This window comes from Triticum urartu, chromosome 7A (genome assembly GCF_056163025.1).
Source record: "Triticum urartu cultivar PI428250 chromosome 7A, HENAU_Tu73, whole genome shotgun sequence".
Lineage (NCBI taxonomy): Eukaryota > Viridiplantae > Streptophyta > Magnoliopsida > Poales > Poaceae > Triticum > Triticum urartu.
Window position 1 is genome coordinate 128855569 of NC_141879.1, and position 21359 is coordinate 128876927.

The 21359-nt window shown below is 44.0% G+C and overlaps 1 protein-coding gene and 1 pseudogene across 1 annotated transcript; one reads left to right on the forward strand and one right to left on the reverse strand.

Annotated features, from left to right (window-relative positions):
- Positions 1-5161: 5161 nt before the first annotated feature.
- On the reverse strand, positions 5162-12059 carry LOC125523663 (diphosphomevalonate decarboxylase MVD2, peroxisomal). Its single transcript, XM_087533108.1, has 13 exons — positions 11675-12059; positions 11344-11407; positions 11169-11249; positions 10937-11023; positions 10567-10724; positions 10435-10483; positions 10073-10162; positions 9074-9205; positions 8481-8841; positions 7072-7154; positions 6690-6850; positions 6112-6166; positions 5162-5444 (listed from the first exon to the last, which is right to left on the reverse strand). The coding sequence occupies exons 1-7, from the start codon at positions 11719-11721 to the stop codon at positions 10142-10144; spliced, it is 507 nt and encodes a 168-aa protein (XP_087389234.1). The 5' UTR covers positions 11722-12059; the 3' UTR covers positions 5162-5444; positions 6112-6166; positions 6690-6850; positions 7072-7154; positions 8481-8841; positions 9074-9205; positions 10073-10141.
- Positions 12060-16953: 4894 nt separating this feature from the next.
- Positions 16954-18424, forward strand: LOC125524201 (ornithine decarboxylase pseudogene; annotated as a pseudogene).
- The last annotated feature ends 2935 nt before the right edge of the window (positions 18425-21359 follow it).

Below are 21359 nucleotides of genomic sequence, written 5' to 3' on the forward strand. Positions count from 1 at the left end.
GGGTGATGAGCTAAAAAGAAAATACCGTTTAGCCAAATGGGATATCATCTGTAGACCGAAAGACCAAGGGGGTCTTGGGATTGAGAATCTTGAAGTCAAGAACAGATGTCTTTTCAGCAAGTGGTTGTGCAAGTTATCTAGCGGAACTGACGCCACTTGGGCACAAATCCTTCGTAGTAAGTATCTTCAAACCAAAACTTTGTCTCGGGTCACAGTAAGACCGACTGATTCACCCTTTTGGAAAGGGCTTATGAAAGTAAAGCTTTCCTTGTTTAATAGGACAAAGTTTATTGTTGGTGACGGAGCCAGTACGAGATTCTGGGAGGATACTTGGCTCGGAGAGGTACCCCTATCCGCATGTGTAGAATACTAGCAAGAGAATATCCCTCCTTTTTATGTAATTGAAATGGTATTGACGAATAACAAATAAACATACTAGTGTTTATTAGTGTCGCATAAAACCCGAAATGGGGCGTGGCCAAGTGGTAAGGCAGCGGGTTTTGGTCCCGTTACTCGGAGGTTCGAATCCTTCCGTCCCAGATTGTTTCTGATGAAACAAACGGTGAAATCATATAGTATTCCGTACGAGACAAAAGTTTATTAAAGAGAATAATGATGTCTTATTCTTTCTCAGAAAACATAATAAAGTCTTAAGTTTGACTATCTTTATTTTCATGAAAAAATGGGATCTATCAAGCACATTCAGGATATGCCTCTACTATAAAATCACTTAGTCATATTTTTTTCTTCCTTTTGGTATTCGAGTTGAAGAAGTACGAGAATTCTATAACTACCAAAAAATTTCAATCTTTTCATTGGAATAGTTTATTTAGTTATTATAGTTAATTGTTTTTGGTACTGAAAAAATATATTACTACTAGAATTCTAATTCTAGTAATTAAATCAATTAAACTTTTTTGGAGGTTGATAGTTTATTTATTGAGGAAGAGTCAATCCTTCTTTTCTCACTTCAAGATTGATCATCTCGAGCCATCCGTTGAGGGTGGAAATTTAAGAATAAATAAGTTTTAAGCAAACTTGTTTAGTCGTCTTTTTCAAACTATGTTTCATTCATATGATAGAATTTTAATATGGGTTTAAATAAATTGGATCTTGGCGGAGGCTTCCCGGATAAATACTTACTTTCTTTTATCCATATTGCTCCATAGATAGAAAGTTTTAATTAGTATAAAAAAACTAAACCAATGACTATTCATGATTCCATCCATATTGGATCAATTATCTATACCACTTTGCAATGAAAAGAGGAATGTTTGTTATGGTAAAACTTCGTTTAAAACGATGTGGTAGAAGGCAACGTGCGACTTGAAGGACATGATCGATTGTGGATTTTGCTATCCATCATTTTCCATAGTAATGAAAATGCTCTTGGCTCGACATAGCCTGTTCTATTCGTTCCGAACCAAATTTGCGCTGGGTTTAAGTAACATAGTACATGATGGAACTCGAGAGGACGGAATTTTTTTTTATCAAGGGAAAGAATCTAGGGTTAGTGAAAACTAATAAATTAGGCCAACTTTGTCAGTCTATCCTTAATATGGAAATAAATCGAAAGGTTAAAATAAGAAGAAAGTCCAATAGAAGTATATCAGAATCAATCCCTCTTATTAGATTTCTATAGAAGAGATAAATGCTTTATCGAAGGAAATAAGAAAAAAGGGTATGTTGCTACTCTTTTGAAATAAAAAAATAGGAATTCCCGAAGTAATGTCTAAACCCAAGGATTTCACAAATCAAAGATAAAGGATTCCAAAACAAGTAAACACAATTTTCAATTGTCTCAACAACAGAGTTGGATTAGAATAAGGAATAAAAGTCAATTCGTTCGAAATGAGACAAAGAAAAGAGTTTAAAGATGACTCAAAATTTTTGGAAGGATTTTGCCTTCGAAGTTTGTCAGGCAAAATTAGCCCACTTGAGTCATGAGTATAAATGAAATTTGTTTTTTCTGTAAGGAAATTAATGCACGTCATAGTCTAATTTCTATTATTATCGACAGAAATTCGAATTATTTTCTCGAGCCGTATGAGGAGAAAACCTCCTATACGTTTCTAGGGGGGCGTTGTTTATCTACATCTATCCCAATAAGTTGTCTATCGAATCGTTGCAATTGATGTTCGATCTCGAAGAGAAGGAAGAGATCTTCAAAAAGTAGGTTTTTATGATCCGATAAAGAATCAAACTTGTTTAAATGTTCCAGCTATTCTCTATTTCCTTGAAAAGGGTGCTCAACCAACAAGAACTGTTTATGATATTTTAAGGAAGGCAGAAATCTTTAAAGAAAAAGAAAGAACTTTGAGTTAATTGAAGAACTAAATGAATCAAAAAGTAGGATAGGAGAAGATTATTAGTATTCCTAGTTGTCTAATTATTTAGACACAATTTACCTCTTTTTTAATCCTATTTGGATTTATATTATATCGTGCCAATCCAACATAAGCCCCTATTCGGAGAGGTATTGTTCAACGACGTGAGGTTTTTGTTGCAACGGTATTTCAATCAATCCCCCTTAATATTCAGTTCAGAAGGGCGTTAGTGGGCAATCGTTGGGAAGAATGGTTACATCTAGTAAGGAGACTGATGGACGTTCAACTTTCCCAATAACCCGATAAATTACGCTGGAAGCTTACTAGGTCGGGAGAATTTACAGTTAAATCAATGTATGTTGATGTGATCAATTCAAGCTCGATTCCTAGTTCCAAACATGTGTGGGCTGTCAAAGTTCCTTTGAAAATTAAAGTGTTTATGTGGTTTCTCCACAAACAAGTTATTTTAACCAAAGACAAATTGACAAAGCGTAATTGGACAGAACCTACTAGGTGTAGTTTCTGTGATTGGGATGAAACGATTAAACACATTTTTCTTGATTGCCCACTAGCTAAAGTTTTATGGAGGACAGTCCATATTGCTATCAATATTTCTCCACCAAGTTCAGTCAACACGTTATTTAGAATGTGGCTTAACGGGGTAGAGCCCGAGTTAGCGCGACATATTCGTGTAGGAGTCTGCGCCTTGGTGTGGGCGCTCTGGAATTGCAGGAATGATTTGGTTTTTAACATGACAACACACATTCATTTTTTGCAGGTTATTTTCAAAGCTACGACGCTGATCCTTTCTGGTCGTTACTCACTCCGACAGAGGCCAGGGAGCGTTTGGTTACTGGATCTATCCGCCGAGAGACGGTAGCTCGGGATATCTTCAACCGGTTTGGATGGCGGTCATGTAATAGGATAGACAATTAGTTTACCTATCTCTTTTTAGCCAGCCGGTTGTGGCATCCTTCTTTTGGCTAGTTTGTGTTTCTAGCCTTTTGGTTCTGTGTGAGCCTTTTTTTATTTACATTTTGCTTTTGAAGACTGTGAGACATTGTTGGATCCTATTTATTTGGATTAATAAGATGATCGTATGCATCATTCTGATACGAGGTCGGGGAGCCCTCCCTTTTCGAAAAAAAAAGTACGTCATCCCGTATATATATCTGCGCACAGCATGCGGCGGAATCCTTCAGAATATACCCCAGTATCTATCCATCGCATTCCAAAAAAGTTGAGGATTGATATGGAGGCATGGAGCCGAACTCAATCTACAGACTACGTGGCCCAGTTCAGTACGACCATATTGTACCCGGAGTCCCACAAGTTTGTTCCCCAAGCCAAGGCCACTTACCCTAGCTTAGAACAGCAATAGTGGGACGTTCACATCAAGTAGGCAACAAGGGCAATGGAGAAGGTCGTGATGACCAATACACATACAAGCGGTTCCCAATATCTCCCAATCTCATGAGTTGCAATTTGAGTCCCGGTGGAAGACCACATCAGAACCATGGCAAACTTTGAAGTACCTCTTTGTTGTTCTCTTTCACTTCTGTAAGAACTACTGTTGTTCTGTCTATAATGCTCTACCATCTTATATAACTTGGTTCGGTGGAAGCATATGCATCATTTTATTATCACTTCTATTTATTTATTTTTTGAAGAAAATGTTTCACTAAACAAAGGCTATTAATTATTTGCCATGGCCATGAGTGCGAAGCATGTGGCTCCTGACTAGCACCACTTTCTTTTCTCTTGTGAAATTTAGGTGCATGTCTTTATGAAGGTCCAGGTCAAGGCAATAGCTAGCTCATGGGTTTTTCGCTGGAAGTGCCACTTATATATGTGCGGCCACAAGAAACTTGTGATCTGTGAATAAGATAGTGATTAAATTGATTTTAAAAAAATGACATGTCGAATATAAAGGAAACGGAAGACTACCTTAGGAATACGATGGCATTGGGCTTCTGGCCCTTTAATAGAGGCCAGGAGAGAATCTGAGCTTTGTTCGGAGCATTACATCTTTTTGAATAGGAAATGATGTGGCTAAAACTGGGTGTTGGTCCCTTATCTACAACTAGTAGAATGCCCGTGCGCTGCTACGGGCACAAGAGAAATATAGATAAGCACAAAGGCATAAGTTGTGGTCATCTTTTATCTTGTTCACCAAGATGCAAACCCTCGGCTTTTCTACATACATAGATAATGTAATTCTAGATACATATCAGAATTGTGAGAAAAATTGTGGGAATACATAAGACAATCATTCTCTTCTCTCTGTTTCTTTCTATTTACTCCTCGCTCAAAACCGCATCAAGACATTGACACCATCTTCATTCTATTTACTCCTCAGTCAAAGCCGCAAGAAGACATGACACCATCTTCATTCTCCCTTCCAGCGTCCTATTTTCAGCGAACCCTATGACCTCATCTCCGATATTGCTATCACATAGTGATTGCTCTTCTTTGTCATGGTTCATATCCTTTCTATCCATGGATGATAGTACATTAAACACCTTACGTTAATATTCTCTCACTATCACATACATTTGACAATAGTGACAAGTGTCTAGACATATCAACATATTGGTTATGCATTTCTAGAAATATATTATACACATACCATGGTCCTAATATGTGTTGTCGTCTTCCTTTGTTTCCTTTCATATTTATAACACTGAGTTAAAATAGTCCATTGCCTCCAATGCCATTGTGACATTGCATTGCTCCACACTGCGTCGTAGATGTTGTGACACGCCAGGGTTCTCTTTTAGATGAAAATATGATAAAATAGCTAGTCCTTGCTGGCAATTATAAGGAGTAAAATACATAATTACAAAGAAGGTTGGTTCGTTTATATCTTTGTAATTTCTTATCTACAAAATCACAACAAAATGTTCAGACGTGCATCCATGTGTGTACATGCTAGTATTACCATGAGTCAATCTAAAAAAGAAATGGCAATTTACTTCCAAGACAGGTTAAAAAAATTAGGAACTTTTGTGTACGATTGACAGCAAAGATTATGAGTTGAAATCTTCCATGGGTTCAATTCAACCTGTACCACCGGCACCCCTGCACTTTCGCACAAACTCTCTACCCCTATAAAATCTGCAAAAGAAAAAACAACATTTCCAACATTAGAACATGATTTAGAATTTCCAAGGACTTGAAATGACAGGATACAAAGTAACATGGCACTCTTCTGTTAGTAACATGACGCTCTTCTGGTAGGCATAGACCGGCAAATATTAACCCCCCCCCCCCCCCCCCCCCTCCACCCACCCACCCAAAATCATATAAATATAATTTTGAACTTATGTTTTTAAAAAGTAAGGGTATGATGATACATAGGCGTAAATCAAACTGAAACCAAAATTGTCGTTCATTGATCCAACATTACCACACATGCTTATCCTGTATATTTGTTGTCTACCCATCAAGATCTTTCATAAGATATTTCTACTTTCGAATATCCTATTCCGAAATAAAAAGTACAATCATAAAAGGAGAACCCAAAGTTTCTTCTCGAACATAAATCGACCCCCACCCCCCTCCCCCACCAGCCTGTTCTAGTTGCATTGAACCATACGCAAACCTTTTCTCTTGCACATCTGTGTAAGTATAAAGTAAAAAAGAAATCCTATGTTATTGAATATTTCCAATATATAATATGGTAGTGTGACCTATAAAACAAAATGCATGAAGAATTATTGGCGTGCATTTTGTAGTGTCAAAGAATACAACTTTTGGATGTAAAACGTGAATCGGTTTTTACCAAACAGCACATGGAGTTAAATGGAGCGGCATCCAGTAGTGCAAACAAGCTTGGACTGTACCAAAAAAATACAAGTTATAGAAGCTTGTTACATGGGTGCACTTCTTAGAAGCAATGAGCTTGTTAATGATGTGATGGAATTAGGGCAAGAATAATATAAAATAAACAAACTTCAGAGTCATAGTATATTTATGAAATGATAAATTTAATATGGGAACTTTCTGAACACGCATAAAATGACAACGCCTAAAATATGATATTACTGAACTAAATGATAGATGTTCTCTTTTGCTTCTCCATTCTGCTGACCACATGATGTACTCCCTCCGTCCCAAAATTCTTGTCTTAGATTTGTCTAAATACGAATGTATCAAGTCATATTTTAGTATTAGATACATCAGTATCTAGACAAATGTAAGACAAGAATTTTGGGACAGAGGGAGTAAGAAACAAGATATTTTTCTGAACTACAAAGCTTACACGACGATTCGTCAAATATAGTACATAGTTAACTCACATAGCGTGTTTCTTTAGAAGTTCAGATACATGCCTTCTATTATCTAAAAAAAGATGCATACCTCAATCGCACCAATAACTTGGTGATGTGAAGCAATGAATGAAACAAGCATGATTTTAGAGAAGGTAAGCAAAATTTTATGGCGTGCTACCAACTCCTCCAATCCCCTCAACACAGCATGTGCAGACTGCAGTAATGTAGTAGTGCCGATTGCGTTTGTTCCTGGAAGGGAAATCAATACAATTTGAGAAAGCATACATACGTTCAAGACCAACACAGTTTGTGCCATACTAATTGACCCTAGAAACCTCATTAGTCCAAAATAGATCACCAAAATTTACTATGTACAACCATTCACATAGAGAACCAAGATCCAATCTAATGGTAGCTAACAAACATCGAAACATGAGGGGAATAAGGAAGGAAGTCAAGCGTAGGTTTACCTTGGGTGATGAAGGATCCCCGACGTGCCACTGGCGCCACGCTATGTAGGGGCATCCGCATCTCCAGACCTGACGCCGCTGACCTGCAAGCAATCTCGACATAATTAACATCCGTATTAACGATCTCAGCTTGCAGCCGCCGCCGTCTTCTGTCGATGTCGATCCATCTCCAGAGCAGGTACTGACGCATCCACCTTGCCAGGCCTATCGTCAATGCCACCATGGCGTTAGACAACGCCACCATCCTGCACATATCCATCCACACGCGCCCGTCGTCGGAACTCCGTGGCGCCTTGCAGTAGATGTAACACCGTTCCCCCTCTTGTCCCCTCTAGCCAACACTTGATCCAAAGCAATGCTCCCAGGAGGGAGAACGACACCGAAGGCGCCGTCATTGTCCGATCCGGTAGACCCAGATCTAGGGTTTCCCCCAGAACATCCCGATCGAGTTCACGTGACCTGCAACGACAAGGCCTTGAGAAGGAAACGACATCAGAGACACCGCCATCGTCCGCCAAGACCGCAGTCAGACGCGGTTTTCACCGGAAGCCGTGTCGTCCCGATCTCCCGGCTGGCTAGAACCGTGCAAAGCTTTGCCATAAAGACGTATGTTGCCGCCGGAACTCCGCCGGAGACCCTCCATCCCTTCACCGGGGCCCTCATCGCGCTACCGACCATCCACGTGAAGAATCAATGACGGATCTGGATGGGATCCAGATCCGCGGCCGCCACCATGCACACCATCGCCAGCACCACCAGCCATGGGGTTGTCGGTTGCCACCGCACGGCCAGGGAGCTGCCCTGGACTCAGCGCAAAGCCCCCAGCCCGAGGTGCCCCAGCCGCCTCGAGTGATTGCCGCCGCCTCCGCCATCCACGTGAAGAAAAAGCCAAGTGACTTTGAAGGGGCACTAATTTGGGTTGGTTATGAATCTCCCCTTTAAAAGATAATGGGTACTAATTTTCTGAAATTGTACCGGAATAAGAACGCAGAATAAAACAATCGAGAAATTGCACTAATTTTTTAACTTTTGCTTTGCCTAAAGGCTAAACTTATCTTCATAAAGAAGGGCCAACATCTACAGCTAGGCATTGCTCCCTGCTTCAGCTAGATCAAGATCTGTAGTAGAAAACTGTTGTCGGTGATGCCAATCACCGATGCAGAAACAGGAGAAGTTCACATACTCTAAGTGGGTCTGACGAGCTTAGCTGAGATGGAAGTTGCAAAATCGAGCAACAATATTAAGAGTTTTCTTACGTTTTTGTAGTAGTTTTAACTGAAGCTCAGCTATTGATAAGCAGTTCAAGGTTAGATTACAACTTGTAAGGAACTAAGCAAACAGGACAAAGTTTCGGAAATAACCCCATAGGAATCAGTCACTATCAGACTGAAAGTACAATAGACACGCACCTTCTTGAAGTTTTGTGGCATTTCTTCGCCTCTGAAAACTGAGCCTTCACTTCTACAAGTGTGTCAATCTCCTCAGGGTGTTGGTCACAATACCTCACTTGTTCTTTAAGCTTAGGCCTGGAAAAAGAAGATATCCACTGTATAGAATAGTAACTCACATTGTTTACTCTTTTATGAACCATGCACACTGCTCATACTAATAGTAATTTGTTATTCACGTTATATGATTAGACACTTGCTAAAACTTTTGAAATATTGCACAGATATCACGGAAAGTATCCATTTTCTTGTTTGAGGCTATTGGTAGTAGCACTTATGGCCTCTTCTCCGTTTTTATTTCTTGGTGAAATCCTCCTTAACCCTGTAGATGAAGCCAACTGGAAGTTACTGACCAGCAGACTCGTAGCAACAACACCATATGCACTCTCACATAAAAACTAACTGAATCTGAGCCCCTCGTACATAAGTTTCCTACACTAACTATTCTATCTCTCATACTGAACCACCGTGCAAAAAACACAAAATGCAGTGACTTATCAAGATGAAGATAAAAAGGTGTTATTCACAAAAAACACAACATGGCATTTCCATACCTGCGCAGCTTGGTAGTATGCTCGCAAGATGGACGATGCTGCAGTTGGTGTTGATAGTCATCTGCCCAATCACCACGAAGCAAAATATTCATTGCATCTTGGTCTGGTGTCTCCTCTTACTCCACATTTCACCTATCAAATTCAGCAAGCATGAGTTTATGTTATGAACATTATATACTGGAAAAAGAAGAGTTTGCGGTCACACATACGAAGGAGTTCTTTGTAGAACCAGGACCTGTTATCTGGTACTCTTAGTAACTTCAAGATTCGTGCAAACATTTAAGAGGTGTACAGAAGCAAAACTCTTTAAACCAAATTACTAACAGGGTCGATGTTCTGACCATGATATAGTTACAATGCCCTTCCTAGGGAAAACAAAAACAGACTGATGATTGCACATGCCTTATTTTATAAAATATGTAAGATGCTCCCAGAATTAATAAACAGGGTGGAGAAAATAATCCTGGACTTTACGCATCAAAGCAAATTCCAGAACCAACATGATAAATATCACTGGATGGAGAAATGAATCCTGAACCAACGTGCTACTCTTTGCTTATATCCTATTCCTACCCATGTGAGCCTAAGGTACCAAGAAAAAAGAAAAACCTAAAAACTGCAGAGATGAATACTTCGATGCATATATTTTGTAGGCTGCATATACATGGGATGTATATATGCTTATTAAATTATATGTGCATTTGGAACAACCAAATCTTCCCACCTCTCCACTGACCGCAACACCTTCCTGAGGGACCCGATGCACTAATTCACCACTCTGCACCTCCCAAGTCCCAAGCGACCCTCGGACATACCTTGCTAGGAGTTGGCCAGTGTGGCAACAAGCTGCATGTGTGTGTGTGTGTGGGGTGGGGGGGGGGGGGGGGGGGCAAAAGAAGACTTGTTACGTTTTCCTAAATGTGGTGACTTTAGGAGCATCTCCTTTTCAGTTTCCTGTGCCAAGACCTGAAGAAAAAAATGCAGAGTGTGGGGGCTGACCTTGCTGCTGCAGGCTAGCGTAGATCGAGGAGGCAGTGGCTGCGGGAATATGTTTTCATCATGAACTCTTCAAACTGAACTATATGTTCCCTAAAAACCAAAGGATTGGAAGCTTAAACTCGTATTTTCTGGACCTTTTTCAGAAAGAGGGCAATAATTTTGTTGCTCTTTTAAATTAAGTTAAATTACTTCATTGTGTGATGCTAGTTAAATATGTTATATCCAGTGCAGTGAAAACTTATTGTACCGGCATATCATAACAAAGCTTAACCAACCTTATTTTAGAACCCTATATGCAGCACTGACGCAGGTCAGAAGAATTTAAAACAAGGTAGCAAGTGTTAAACAGGAACAGAATATACATGTGGGGTTCCTTCCGAGTGGTTCCACTTCTCCACAAGGCTAATTATCCTGCAGTTGGTTGAAAGAGCGATCCTCAACTCTGGGATTTCAGTACTAACAGAACCTCAAAATCAGGACTGCCAAAAAACTACCTGTGTGGCGTATCATTCATGTAGAACATGGGAGGACTCGTGTCCAAACATACAACATGAAACTGGTTGCTATCTGCACAAGTTAACCTAGCAAAGGATTCAGAATCACAATTCTTGATGGCCTCCTCCATTTTCAATATGCGACTTGGCACTACAGTCTGGAATACAAGAAAAAGTAGTGCAGTGCAGAGTGAGAGCAAGAAACAGTAAGCTGCAGCTAAAGAGATAAATGGCCAAAAGACTTTTAAAAAATTGAAACAACAAAACTTGAGGGTCCACACAAGAGGAGGGTATTTTGTTTCCTTGATGATTCGTAAAAAAAATTGTACTATATGTGCCAAAAACAAGTTAAAGATGAAAATGCAATCACCTGGGCCCTGTACTGCAAGAGGGGGCTTGTTTCAATAGTGTTCCGCATCCCACTGGTGCTACTGGTTTCCTTCTGCTTTGAACTGACCTAATTCCACAAAGCAACATAATAAGAGAAAGATGTTGGGATAAAAATGGTAAAACGGTGTCACTGTATAGTTAAGGATTGGTGTTAATGGAACCATGACTCGATAAGCAATATCTGTTATACAACAGAGATCACATTGACATACCACTGCTATGATTATAACAAGATCATCCCAATGCGATTCGTCAACAAGCTGTACTGCCATACTGTCACTTCCATCATCATTCTACAAGTATAGGGTCAAACTCAATCGTTTTACAATAGAAAAACATGCATATTAACCAATTCAATTTCTCTGCCTTAACCAAGAGAAAACTTACTTTTCCCATACACCATTTCACAAATCCACCGTATATACTGCGGCATGCACTTCCAGACCCCTGCCTGCATTGAAATTTGTCAGCCCGAGAGAAGTATAACTAAAGAGAGGACATAAGTATACAGAGTAAGATGAAGTAAAATTGCTGTTATATCATGAAGCAAACATCATGAACAGGATAGTGCACAAACAGAGTGTTGCTACATAATGTATCAGTACAGAGTACAGACCTTGCTATTGACAGATGCTATTGGACCAAACGCAGGCAGCCACAATAGCCAAAGCATTCCAGTCTCGCGTTGAGAGGAAGAAACGGGCGGGCAGGCAGGTACCTGCACTTGCCGGTGCGCGGCAGCACCCGCTCGATCTGCGCCTGCATCTGCTCCTTGCGGCGCTCGACGCCCTCGGTGGCCCTCCGCCTGGCGACGAGGAGCTCGTCCGCGCGCGCCCGCCGCCTCAGCTCGTCCAGGGCCGCGCCCTGCCGCACCGACTCCCTCCTCACCTGCTCGAGCGCGGCCTCGAGGCGGCGCGCCAGGTGTGCCCGTTCGTCCGGCGATGTAGAGGAGGGTGGAGGTGGCTGAGCGGGTGATAGTGGAAGGCGGGGGGCGGCGGCGGCGGAGCGGGGAGATAGGGGCGGCGTTGCATCGCTAGATGAGGGAGATAGGGCGGCCGCATCGGGTGGATCGAGAGACGGATGGTGGCGTATGTTTTTTTTTTGGTTTTGCACCGGGTGGTGGGAGGTGGGCGAAGGTTAACCGACGAAAAAAACCCGGATGAAAGTGGTGGGACAAAAATTGACCGGCGGAAACTACCAACTGCTCCATTAGGAATAGAGATAAATTTCCTTTTTTGTTTGGGCAGTGCAAGGTGTTGGTCCACCGGCGCCAACCCAGATCAGTCCCCTCCCCAATCGTACGATGTGCCTGCCTCTAGACATACAATCCAGCCTCACATGCTTTCTCCTCGTATGTGACTTCTGCCTGGCACGCCCCATTCACACACAAAAAATGTCGCATGTCACAAACTTGGTAGAGGTGAGTATCGTCAGGGCATAATGAGCTGCCACCGGGAGGACGCAGACCACTACTGGTGGGCACCTTTCTGACTGCGTCATTTAGAGCTGTGTCGTCGGGGGACACGGCACTAGGCTTGGTTGTCTACTACATGGTGCTCACAGGGTGTTTGTCAAAATGGTAGTTTGGGGCTAATGGCGACGAGTGCAAACTGACAAGCACCCGTAATGTCGATGGTGATTGCAAACACAGCGTGCCTTAAACTCTCAATGTTATGCCGTGACAATTTTCTAATTATTATGTGCACCGCTACATTGCAAATACAAATCCGTCTGAGGACGAAGCAATGTTTTAATCTAGATCATGCCATTGTTTTAATCTTTGTTCGGTTAAAAAATTGTACCGTTGCAAAAGTTGCAATTTAATCTCACCACCTCGATAAGAAAAACTCATCATATTTTTTATCCATTACTCATCCATCAAACCAAACACATTCATGGCTATCTCCAATCATTTATCATCCTACCCAACCAAATAAAAAAAGAGGCTATACCTAGCTAGGTGGTTGGGGATACCCCACACAACCATCCTAACATATCCATGAACCAAACACATCCTTAATGAAGACTTATGGAAAGGCTTAGATATGATTTTTTTAGCCTCCTCGTTCCACACCCAACACTCATATTTTGTCTTTGCCCATCCATGAATAGATTTTGTCTAGCTCCGCCACTGCATACTATTATAATTTATTAAAAGAACGTATTAATAAGTTTAATTTTACAACTCATATTCTGTCTTCGGCCCTAGAAATTATCAATAAATACATAATTTACGAAAAGGACTTGTCAATAAGTTCAGTTTTACAACAATTCTATAATAAATAAAAACAATTCTACAATAAAAAATGTTTTATCAATTGTGAGTTTGAATGAAACCATAATAATCATTAATCGGTCAGCTCAATTTATCATTTTTGAGTTTTAGTTTGCACTCAAACTTATTCAAGCCTTGAAGGCAAAATCATACTCTAAACTGAAGAAGAAAAATCTACAAAAGCAACACCGTGAGGCTATGATCGGTCAGCTCAATTTATCATTTTTGAGTTTTAATTTGCACTCAAACTTATTCAAGCCTTGAAGGCAAAATCATACTCTAAACTGAAGAAGAAAAATCTACAAAAGCAACAGCATGAGGCTATGATCCTTGGCTTGGCCTGAAAGAGAGCTTCACATGGCAGCCTACCTCCTCCTGTAGTTGAATTACTCATTCATTTCTTGGCTACAAATTTCCAAAGGTAATTGATTAGTTAGACACGCATCTCAATGCGGTTGATTTGTTGGCTCCACAATTTTAAGTTCAATTGATTTCTTGGAGAATCATCCCACCGTTGATGTGTACTACTAGTACTACCTCCATCCTGGTTTATTCCCTTTGTAATTTGTGCTAAATTTTGATCAAAGATTTAACTGATAAAATGTTAGTGCATATTAAAAAAAGTTATATCGTTGAATTCGTATTTAAACATAGTTTTGAATGACATAATTTTTAAAGACATGCATGAATATTTTGTTAGTTAAATTTATGATCAAAATTTGGCACAGATTACAATAAGGATCAATAACCCAGGACGACAGAGGTAGTACTACCTCATTTTCCATTTCTATTTATTTAAGGAGAGGAGTGTCCAAGGAGAGAATCGGAAACATGGGAGGAGTGGGCGTCGGTATAACTCCACCAAGCGTCCAAGCGAAGGACCGACCCATCAAGACACCACTTCGTTCCATAACGCATAATTCTCGATTGAAGCTCGCAGCCATGTACATGTCCTCAATGATTTGGTATCGATGGGGATGAAAATGATTCGGGGAAAGCACGTACCTTGGCCATGCCGGCCTCTTTTTCAGGTCTGCATTTTATTTATTTTAATTTTCGGTTTTGACGGAAACGATACGAGTGAGCCGCGGGATCATCGGGCGGCATTTTCTGTTTTAAATTTCTCACAGCCACATTAGATTAGTTGCAGACCATAATTCCAGGTCTTACAGCCAGTGACATGAAACTCAACACATTATTTTTTCTGCGGGGTAAAGGGAGATTTCATTACTTAAGGAGGCATATCAGCCTTCGAAAGATTTACAACAAAGTCCAGCCCCAGGCAGTCGAGCACAGCCAAACTGCAGTGCGGGGTGTAGCACGTCCATACGCGGCAAGCACATGACTAACCTTATTCTGCGAATGACTAATAAGAGTAAAAGAAATCTCCCTACGAGCATCTTGTGCTAGTTTTCGAATCTCCTCAACGAGCATACGGTACTGCGATCTATCTCCAGTACGTGCTAGCAGCATAGACACCGCTTTGGCACAGTCGAGCTCAACCATAATGGGCGGGTTCGTACGGTAAAGCGCAAGCTCCAGGCCCTCTCTCTGCACGCAGCCAGCTCTGCCCCAAGGTCATTATCGCATGTAAGGAGCTGTCTACAAGCAGTATAGATGATGTTGCCTCTATCATCACAAAGAATCATACCATCCCCTGCCTCTCCGGTTGGAGGGACATGGCTGCCATCTGTATTGAGCCTAGCCCACCCCGGTGGAGGAGGGGTTCAATGCAACTCCGGCTTGGGCACTTCCCTTGTGTGTATAACCGGGAGGCTATCATGCACCACCATTTTCCCTTTCTCCAAGTCGCCATGAGGGTGTTGATGGATATAAAGCAGAGAGGTGATGTACCCATGGAGGAAACGGCGAGATGCTTCTGTTAGGGGAGGCGCCTTGTCATGTGTGATCTCATTCCGCACATACCAAACTCTCCACATGGTCATAAGGACAACCATACGCGCCGTTTCTGACAGCGGCTCAAGGAGGGAGAGTAGCCACTCCGAACCATTATTGCATATAGTGTCCACCTCCGGGATTGGCCAATCCAAGGCCATGGCATGCCACGGTTCATGAGCCAATGGGCACCTGTAGAACACATGGAACCCGTTCTCACGTTCCATACCACATAGGGGGCATATGTTAGTAAGCGCCAGATGGCGAGAAAATTTGTTGGCCCAAGTAGCAAGCGAGTAGGACACAACTCTCCAAGCAAACACACGTACCTTAGGGGGAGCAGAGCACCCCCATATGATCTTTTAGATGGTGCGATGACCATCTGGTGCCCTGCTCGTGGCTGTCGCAGATGAACGTTCGCGCTCGTCCATGGCAAGGCGGTAGGTGGAGCGAACGGTAAAGATACCATTCTTCTCCGGGCTCCAGGCGATCATGTTGTCGGTGATGCGGGTCGACGTGCGGATGTTGGTCATGGTATGCACGTCCGCCGGTAGGAAGTGGCGTTGTAGGAGGTCCAGCCGCCAAGCACCAGACGCATCCAGGAGCTCTGGCACTCGTCGAATCCTGCATGTTCCTTGCTGTGTGATCGGGCGCCCAGTCGGCTGCATGGGCAGCCAACGGTCCCACCAGATCCTGATGCTTTATCCGTCATCCACGCGCCAGACTAGGCCCTTTATCAAGAGCTCAAGCCCATACTGGATGGCCTGCTAAGTGGGGGATGCATTCCCGGGGAAGATCGTGTCCTCAAGACACCCCTCGGATAGTATTTGGCTTCCAGTACCTGCGCACATAGACTGTTAGGATTGATTAAGAGCCTCCAGGCCTGTCTGGCAAGTAGGGCTTGGTTAAAGAGAAACTCAACACATTATATTATTATTAGTCCGCCCATAATTCAATGTTTTCATGAGCCTAGCTGGCAACGAGCTGATCAGGTAGACCGAGCATGAAAATCACGAGCTTCTCGTCTCGGTGTACCTTCTAAGCACCATGGGTTGTCAGGTCATGGCCGGCGGCTCCTGATATGAAGTAAGAAGGCAAAGACGGCCATCATCTATGGCAGCGGGGGCCAGTAATGTTTGTAGTGCATGCCACAATCTTGTACTCGGTCGTGTCTTCGACCACGGTAGGGGCACCACCGATCAACCGCTCTCCTTGGTGGCATACATTTTCTTACCGTTGGAGGTGATGATAGATCTGCTAGAAGAAAACAAACACCCGATCGACTTCTGAAACGGCAAACATGCGACAAAATAGGCCAGCGTCGAGGCCTACAGTTTACCATCACATAACTCGATTTATAACCAGATCTTCCGTCTGATATGCGAGGCAAACACCACTATTAGCCGTTCAAATTGCCAAGAAAGAGTTCAATGCCAGTTACTCCTATCTCTGATCGAGTTCATGTGTATATCCCATGGAGTAGTTGACCTTGGGACATTCTCTAGTTTGTGCAAGTTAAAAGAATAGGCACTGTTCATGAAGAAAACCGAAACATGTCTAGGTCACGTACCATTACTGTGGCATACTACATCATTACCGTGGGTTTCCCAATGATGCTTTGAACTCGCTTTTCTCTTTCTACATTTTTCTTGTTGTCGTCTGAACTGTTGTATTTTCGTTATGCAAGTAATGAAAAGGGGTTATGCCGGGTTGGAAAAAAAAACTCGTTATGCAGCACGCGCAGACGCACGTACGCCAGCCGCGGCGTCGCATTTCCACAGCCATACCATGCACGCACGCACTATATATAAGAGCCTAGCTAGCTAGTTCAGTTCATCCCAGCCACCCAAGCCGCGCACACACCTCGCCGGGGAGCTAGCTAGGAATAGGATTCGGCTCTTCGTGTCCACCACTAGATCGCGGCCGGACAGACATGGCCGGAGGCAGCGCAATGCAGGCGGTGCTGGCGGCCCCCGGTGTGAAGGGCCGGAAGGTGCGCGCGTTCAAGGGCAGCGAGAAGGACGCCGTTGCCGGCGTCGTGCGCTCCATCGCTGGCACCGAGGAGCAGGGCGCCTTCTTCGTCTTTGACCTCGCCAAGGTCGTCGACCTGTACAGCGGCTGGTGCCGCGCGCTGGACGGCGTGCGGCCCTACTACGCCGTCAAGTGCAACCCCGAGCCGGCGATGCTGGGCGCGATGGCGACTCTCGGCGCGGGATTCGACTGCGCCAGCCGCGCCGAGATCGAGGCCGTCCTCGCGCTCGGCGTCGTCGGGCCCGGGAGCATCGTGTACGCGAACCCGTGCAAGCCCGAGGCGCACCTCAGGTACGCGGCCGAGGTGGGCGTCAACCTCGCCACCTACGACACCGAGGACGAGGTGGCCAAGGTGAAGCGCTGCCACCCGGGCTGCGACCTCCTCCTCCGCATCAAGGGCCCCGACAACCCGGACGCCAAGATCGACCTCGGCACCAAGTACGGCGCGCGCGCCGACGAGGTGGTCCCGCTCCTGCGGGCCGCGCAGAGCACGGGGCTCCGCGTCGCCGGCGTGGCGTTCCACGTCGGGGCGTGCACGTCCCGCGTCGACGTGTACCGCGGCGCGATCGAGGCCGCTCGCGCGGCGTTCGACGCGGCCGCGCAGCTCGGCATGCCGCCCATGCGCGTGCTCGACATCGGCGGCGGATTCATGCCGGACGCCACGTTCGAGGGGGCGGCGGAGGCCATCGGCGACGCGCTCGCGCAGCACTTCCCGCGCGGGTGCGGCGTGGAGGTGATCGGCGAGCCGGGGCAGTACTTCGCCGAGACGGCATTCACGCTCGCGGCGCGGGTCATCGGCAGGCGCACGCGCGGCGAGGTGCGCCAGTACTGGATCGACGACGGCATCTACGGCGCCCTCAGCTGCACCATCCTGGGCGACTACGTGCCGCGCCCCAGGCCGCTCGCCGCCCAGCTTCCGCCCGGCGGCGAGAAGAAGTACGCGTCGACGGTGTTCGGGCCGACGTGCGACTCCCGCGACAAGGTGGTGAGCGGGTACCAGCTGCCGGAGATGCAGATGGGGGACTGGCTCGTGTTCGACGGCATAGGCGCCTACGCCGCCTCGTCGGGCTCCAACTTCAACGGATTCTTGATCTCGGACATAAAGACGCATTTGGCCTACTCCACCTAGCTCCCGACGTCCAGCTAGGGAGGTACATGCACATGCACATGCATGCATGGGCACGCCCGAAATCCTTGCCGTCGATTGGTGTTTGTATATTGCACATGCATGTTCCTTTCTCCTTTGTTTTTTTCAGGTATTTTTTGCATGAATAACGCGCGGGTCTTTCTTCTCGACAAGCTGTACTTGTTGTATTCCCACACATAGAAAGAAAATTTGTACTCCCACACACACAAAAAAGAAAAATTGTACTCCATCCAGATATAGCCATAGTAATCTCATCTTATTGTATTGCACACGCGTGCCGAGTTATGTAACAGGTCCTATGTATTTTACGACTGCAAGCATCAAACCGAACATTTATGCCAAGCATCAAACCGAACATTTATGCCAAGTATCAGCACAATTGAGCGGGTATTGATCTGGGACACGTTTGGTTCAGAAATTGGTAACACGGACGGTAACAAAATCAGAATACGCTCATAACGGAAACAGAAAGAGAAAAGGTGGACTTTGTTTGGTTTGTCCACGCAACGGTATGCATTGGATTCAATTACACAAATTGGAGAAATGTTATCTGAAGAACAAGCCTTGCAAGCAATGGACTCAAATTTAAGAAATTTATAAATTGAACCTTTTCCGTTGCTTCCACTCCGCCATGCAGTTCATGGACCGGCCCTCCTCGTCATTGTCGGAGTCCCTCTGTGGTTGGCCGTTGACATTGTCACCAGGGTTCCCTTGCTGCATCTCCCTCCCCTTCGATCCGAATCCGCCGACCTCCCCACAACCACTATGTGTATCTGCTGGTGCTCTCCGCCGTATATTACGACCCCATGGCTGTCGTGCCATCCTCTTGCACTGCCACCAAACTGCTGAAATGCAGCAGCGATTAGCGAGACTTTGTTTTAGCCTTTTTATTTTGTATGTTGCACCCGAAGCTTCTTCGTTGTTTTTGTTCCATTATCTCTTTATAGAATCTGATCCATTTTTTGGATAGATTGGATAAGAAAATCCCACTAAAAGAGAGCTGGACTAAAACCAACCACACCTTATAGATTATTGCAAACTCATGAATGGTTGAACAAGGTGGAGTTCTTGGTTTCAAACCAACATTGTAATCGTTTTAAAATTGTAGAAATGGTTTGCGTCATCGAGGTATTTTTATCTAAAAACTGTGTGGTTTTCATCTTTGAACCTTATATGTATAGTTTTATTTGTGGCATCTTTTCATCCATTTCATTCTTCCATCTTCGTTAATCACTTACCATCTTGTACTATATTATGCAGATCTGCCACCGATGATTTTGAGGAAGCTATGAGTTTCTATGATTGAGAATTCAGCGGCAGATTATGCAAAGAAGTAAAGACTGGATATGAACTTACCCAGTTGATGCACCACGACATGCTAAACCTCGCCGGCTTCTTGATTGCCAGCCACATAATGGAGGGAAGCTGCATACAAATAAGTTATAGTCCTCCAGTTAATTAAGAAAACAAACTGGTTCATCATGTGATTTACTACTATAGATGAAGCTAACTAGTAAAACTAGTATATAGTTCCCTAGATTAAAAGAAGTACAGAGAAAAGCTTAGGTTGAATCTTACGAAGTGTAGGTTGTTGGGGCAAATGCAAAACCACCAAAGAACCCTAGTAGCCCACCGAAGAAGGGGATGGCGATACCGACGAGCATGGTGAGTGCTGAACGAACGGATCATATCATCAGAGTAAACATGATGGATCTTGGTCTTATTACGGGTGGCATTTTTACTATTATATCACATAGTTGTCACCTACTCTTACCACCATTGCTACATATATGTTGAAGATTTTATTATTACGACTTCTTAACTTGTGACTCTCTTCGTTCACACAGAGAGGTTTATTAACTCTGTTGTTATATGTTGGCAGAGAGGTTGCTTGCAGTGAACAACCTAGGATCTCGGAAGCATAGGCCCCACACAATTTATGCAACTGGTCCACCAACCCAAGGGCTTCAAAACGGTAGTGTAGGGGAACCTGGGAAGGTCTCAGGATAGATGCAACATGTTAGGCCACCGTCGACGGCACCTGTTGGTGAATACCCTCGCATGTTGATGTTTCTGTCGATACCTGTGATGTGACCATTCATTCAAAGAGAAGAAGAATGACACACTAGTAGAAAACGGGCCTATTGTCTCGGTTCGTAAGGGCCTTTTGTCCTAGTTCTTGAACCGGGACTAAAGGGTCGTTACTAATGCCCTATCCCTTTAGGCCCGGTTCAGTCCAGAACCAGGACAGATGGGCCTCCACGTGGCCTGTGCGCGGAGCCCAGGCAGGAGGGCCTTTGGTCCCGGTTGGTGGCACCAACCGGGACCAATAGGCATCCACGCGTCTACATTTCTGTGGCTGGGGTTTTTGTTTTTTTAGGGGGGGGGGGGTTGGGGGTTTTGGGGGGTTAATTTAGGTGTTTCATATATTGTGTTAGCTAGCTATAATTAATAGAGAGAAGTGTCCTCTCTTATGTCCGTGCTTGGTCGACGCTACATACTATACATACGTATAGAGAGGACTAGACACGCTAGCTAGCTAGTAAGCAAACGAAGGAAACAGAAGATCGTCATGAACATATATGCATACAGAGAGAAGTGATATCAACCACCTCTCCTTCTCCGAGAGATTGGTCGAACAACAAGTTCTCGTATATCTATCCGACACTACCGGCTACATATATACAATAATTATCTCTTACAAATATAATCTCTTAACATACGGACGCACGGTCCACATAGTATTCTCCGTCTTCAGCGATCACATGGTCAAGAAAGAATGCCGCCAATTCCTCTTGAATTGCTCGCATGCTGCGAGCTGGTGCTAGGAGTTCATCCCGCTTCTGAAACATCTAATTTGAAGAAGGGGGTCAATACGTATATATATGAATGAATGAAACTCAACACAAATGATGGTAATAAAATAAAATTGTGAATATTGTTATTTACGTACTTCATATTGTTCGTCAGAGTAGCCCCACTCACAGGTCGTGTGGCGGATGGACTCGCAAACGTAGTATCCACAGAAATCATTCCCTTGTTCCTGCCACAACC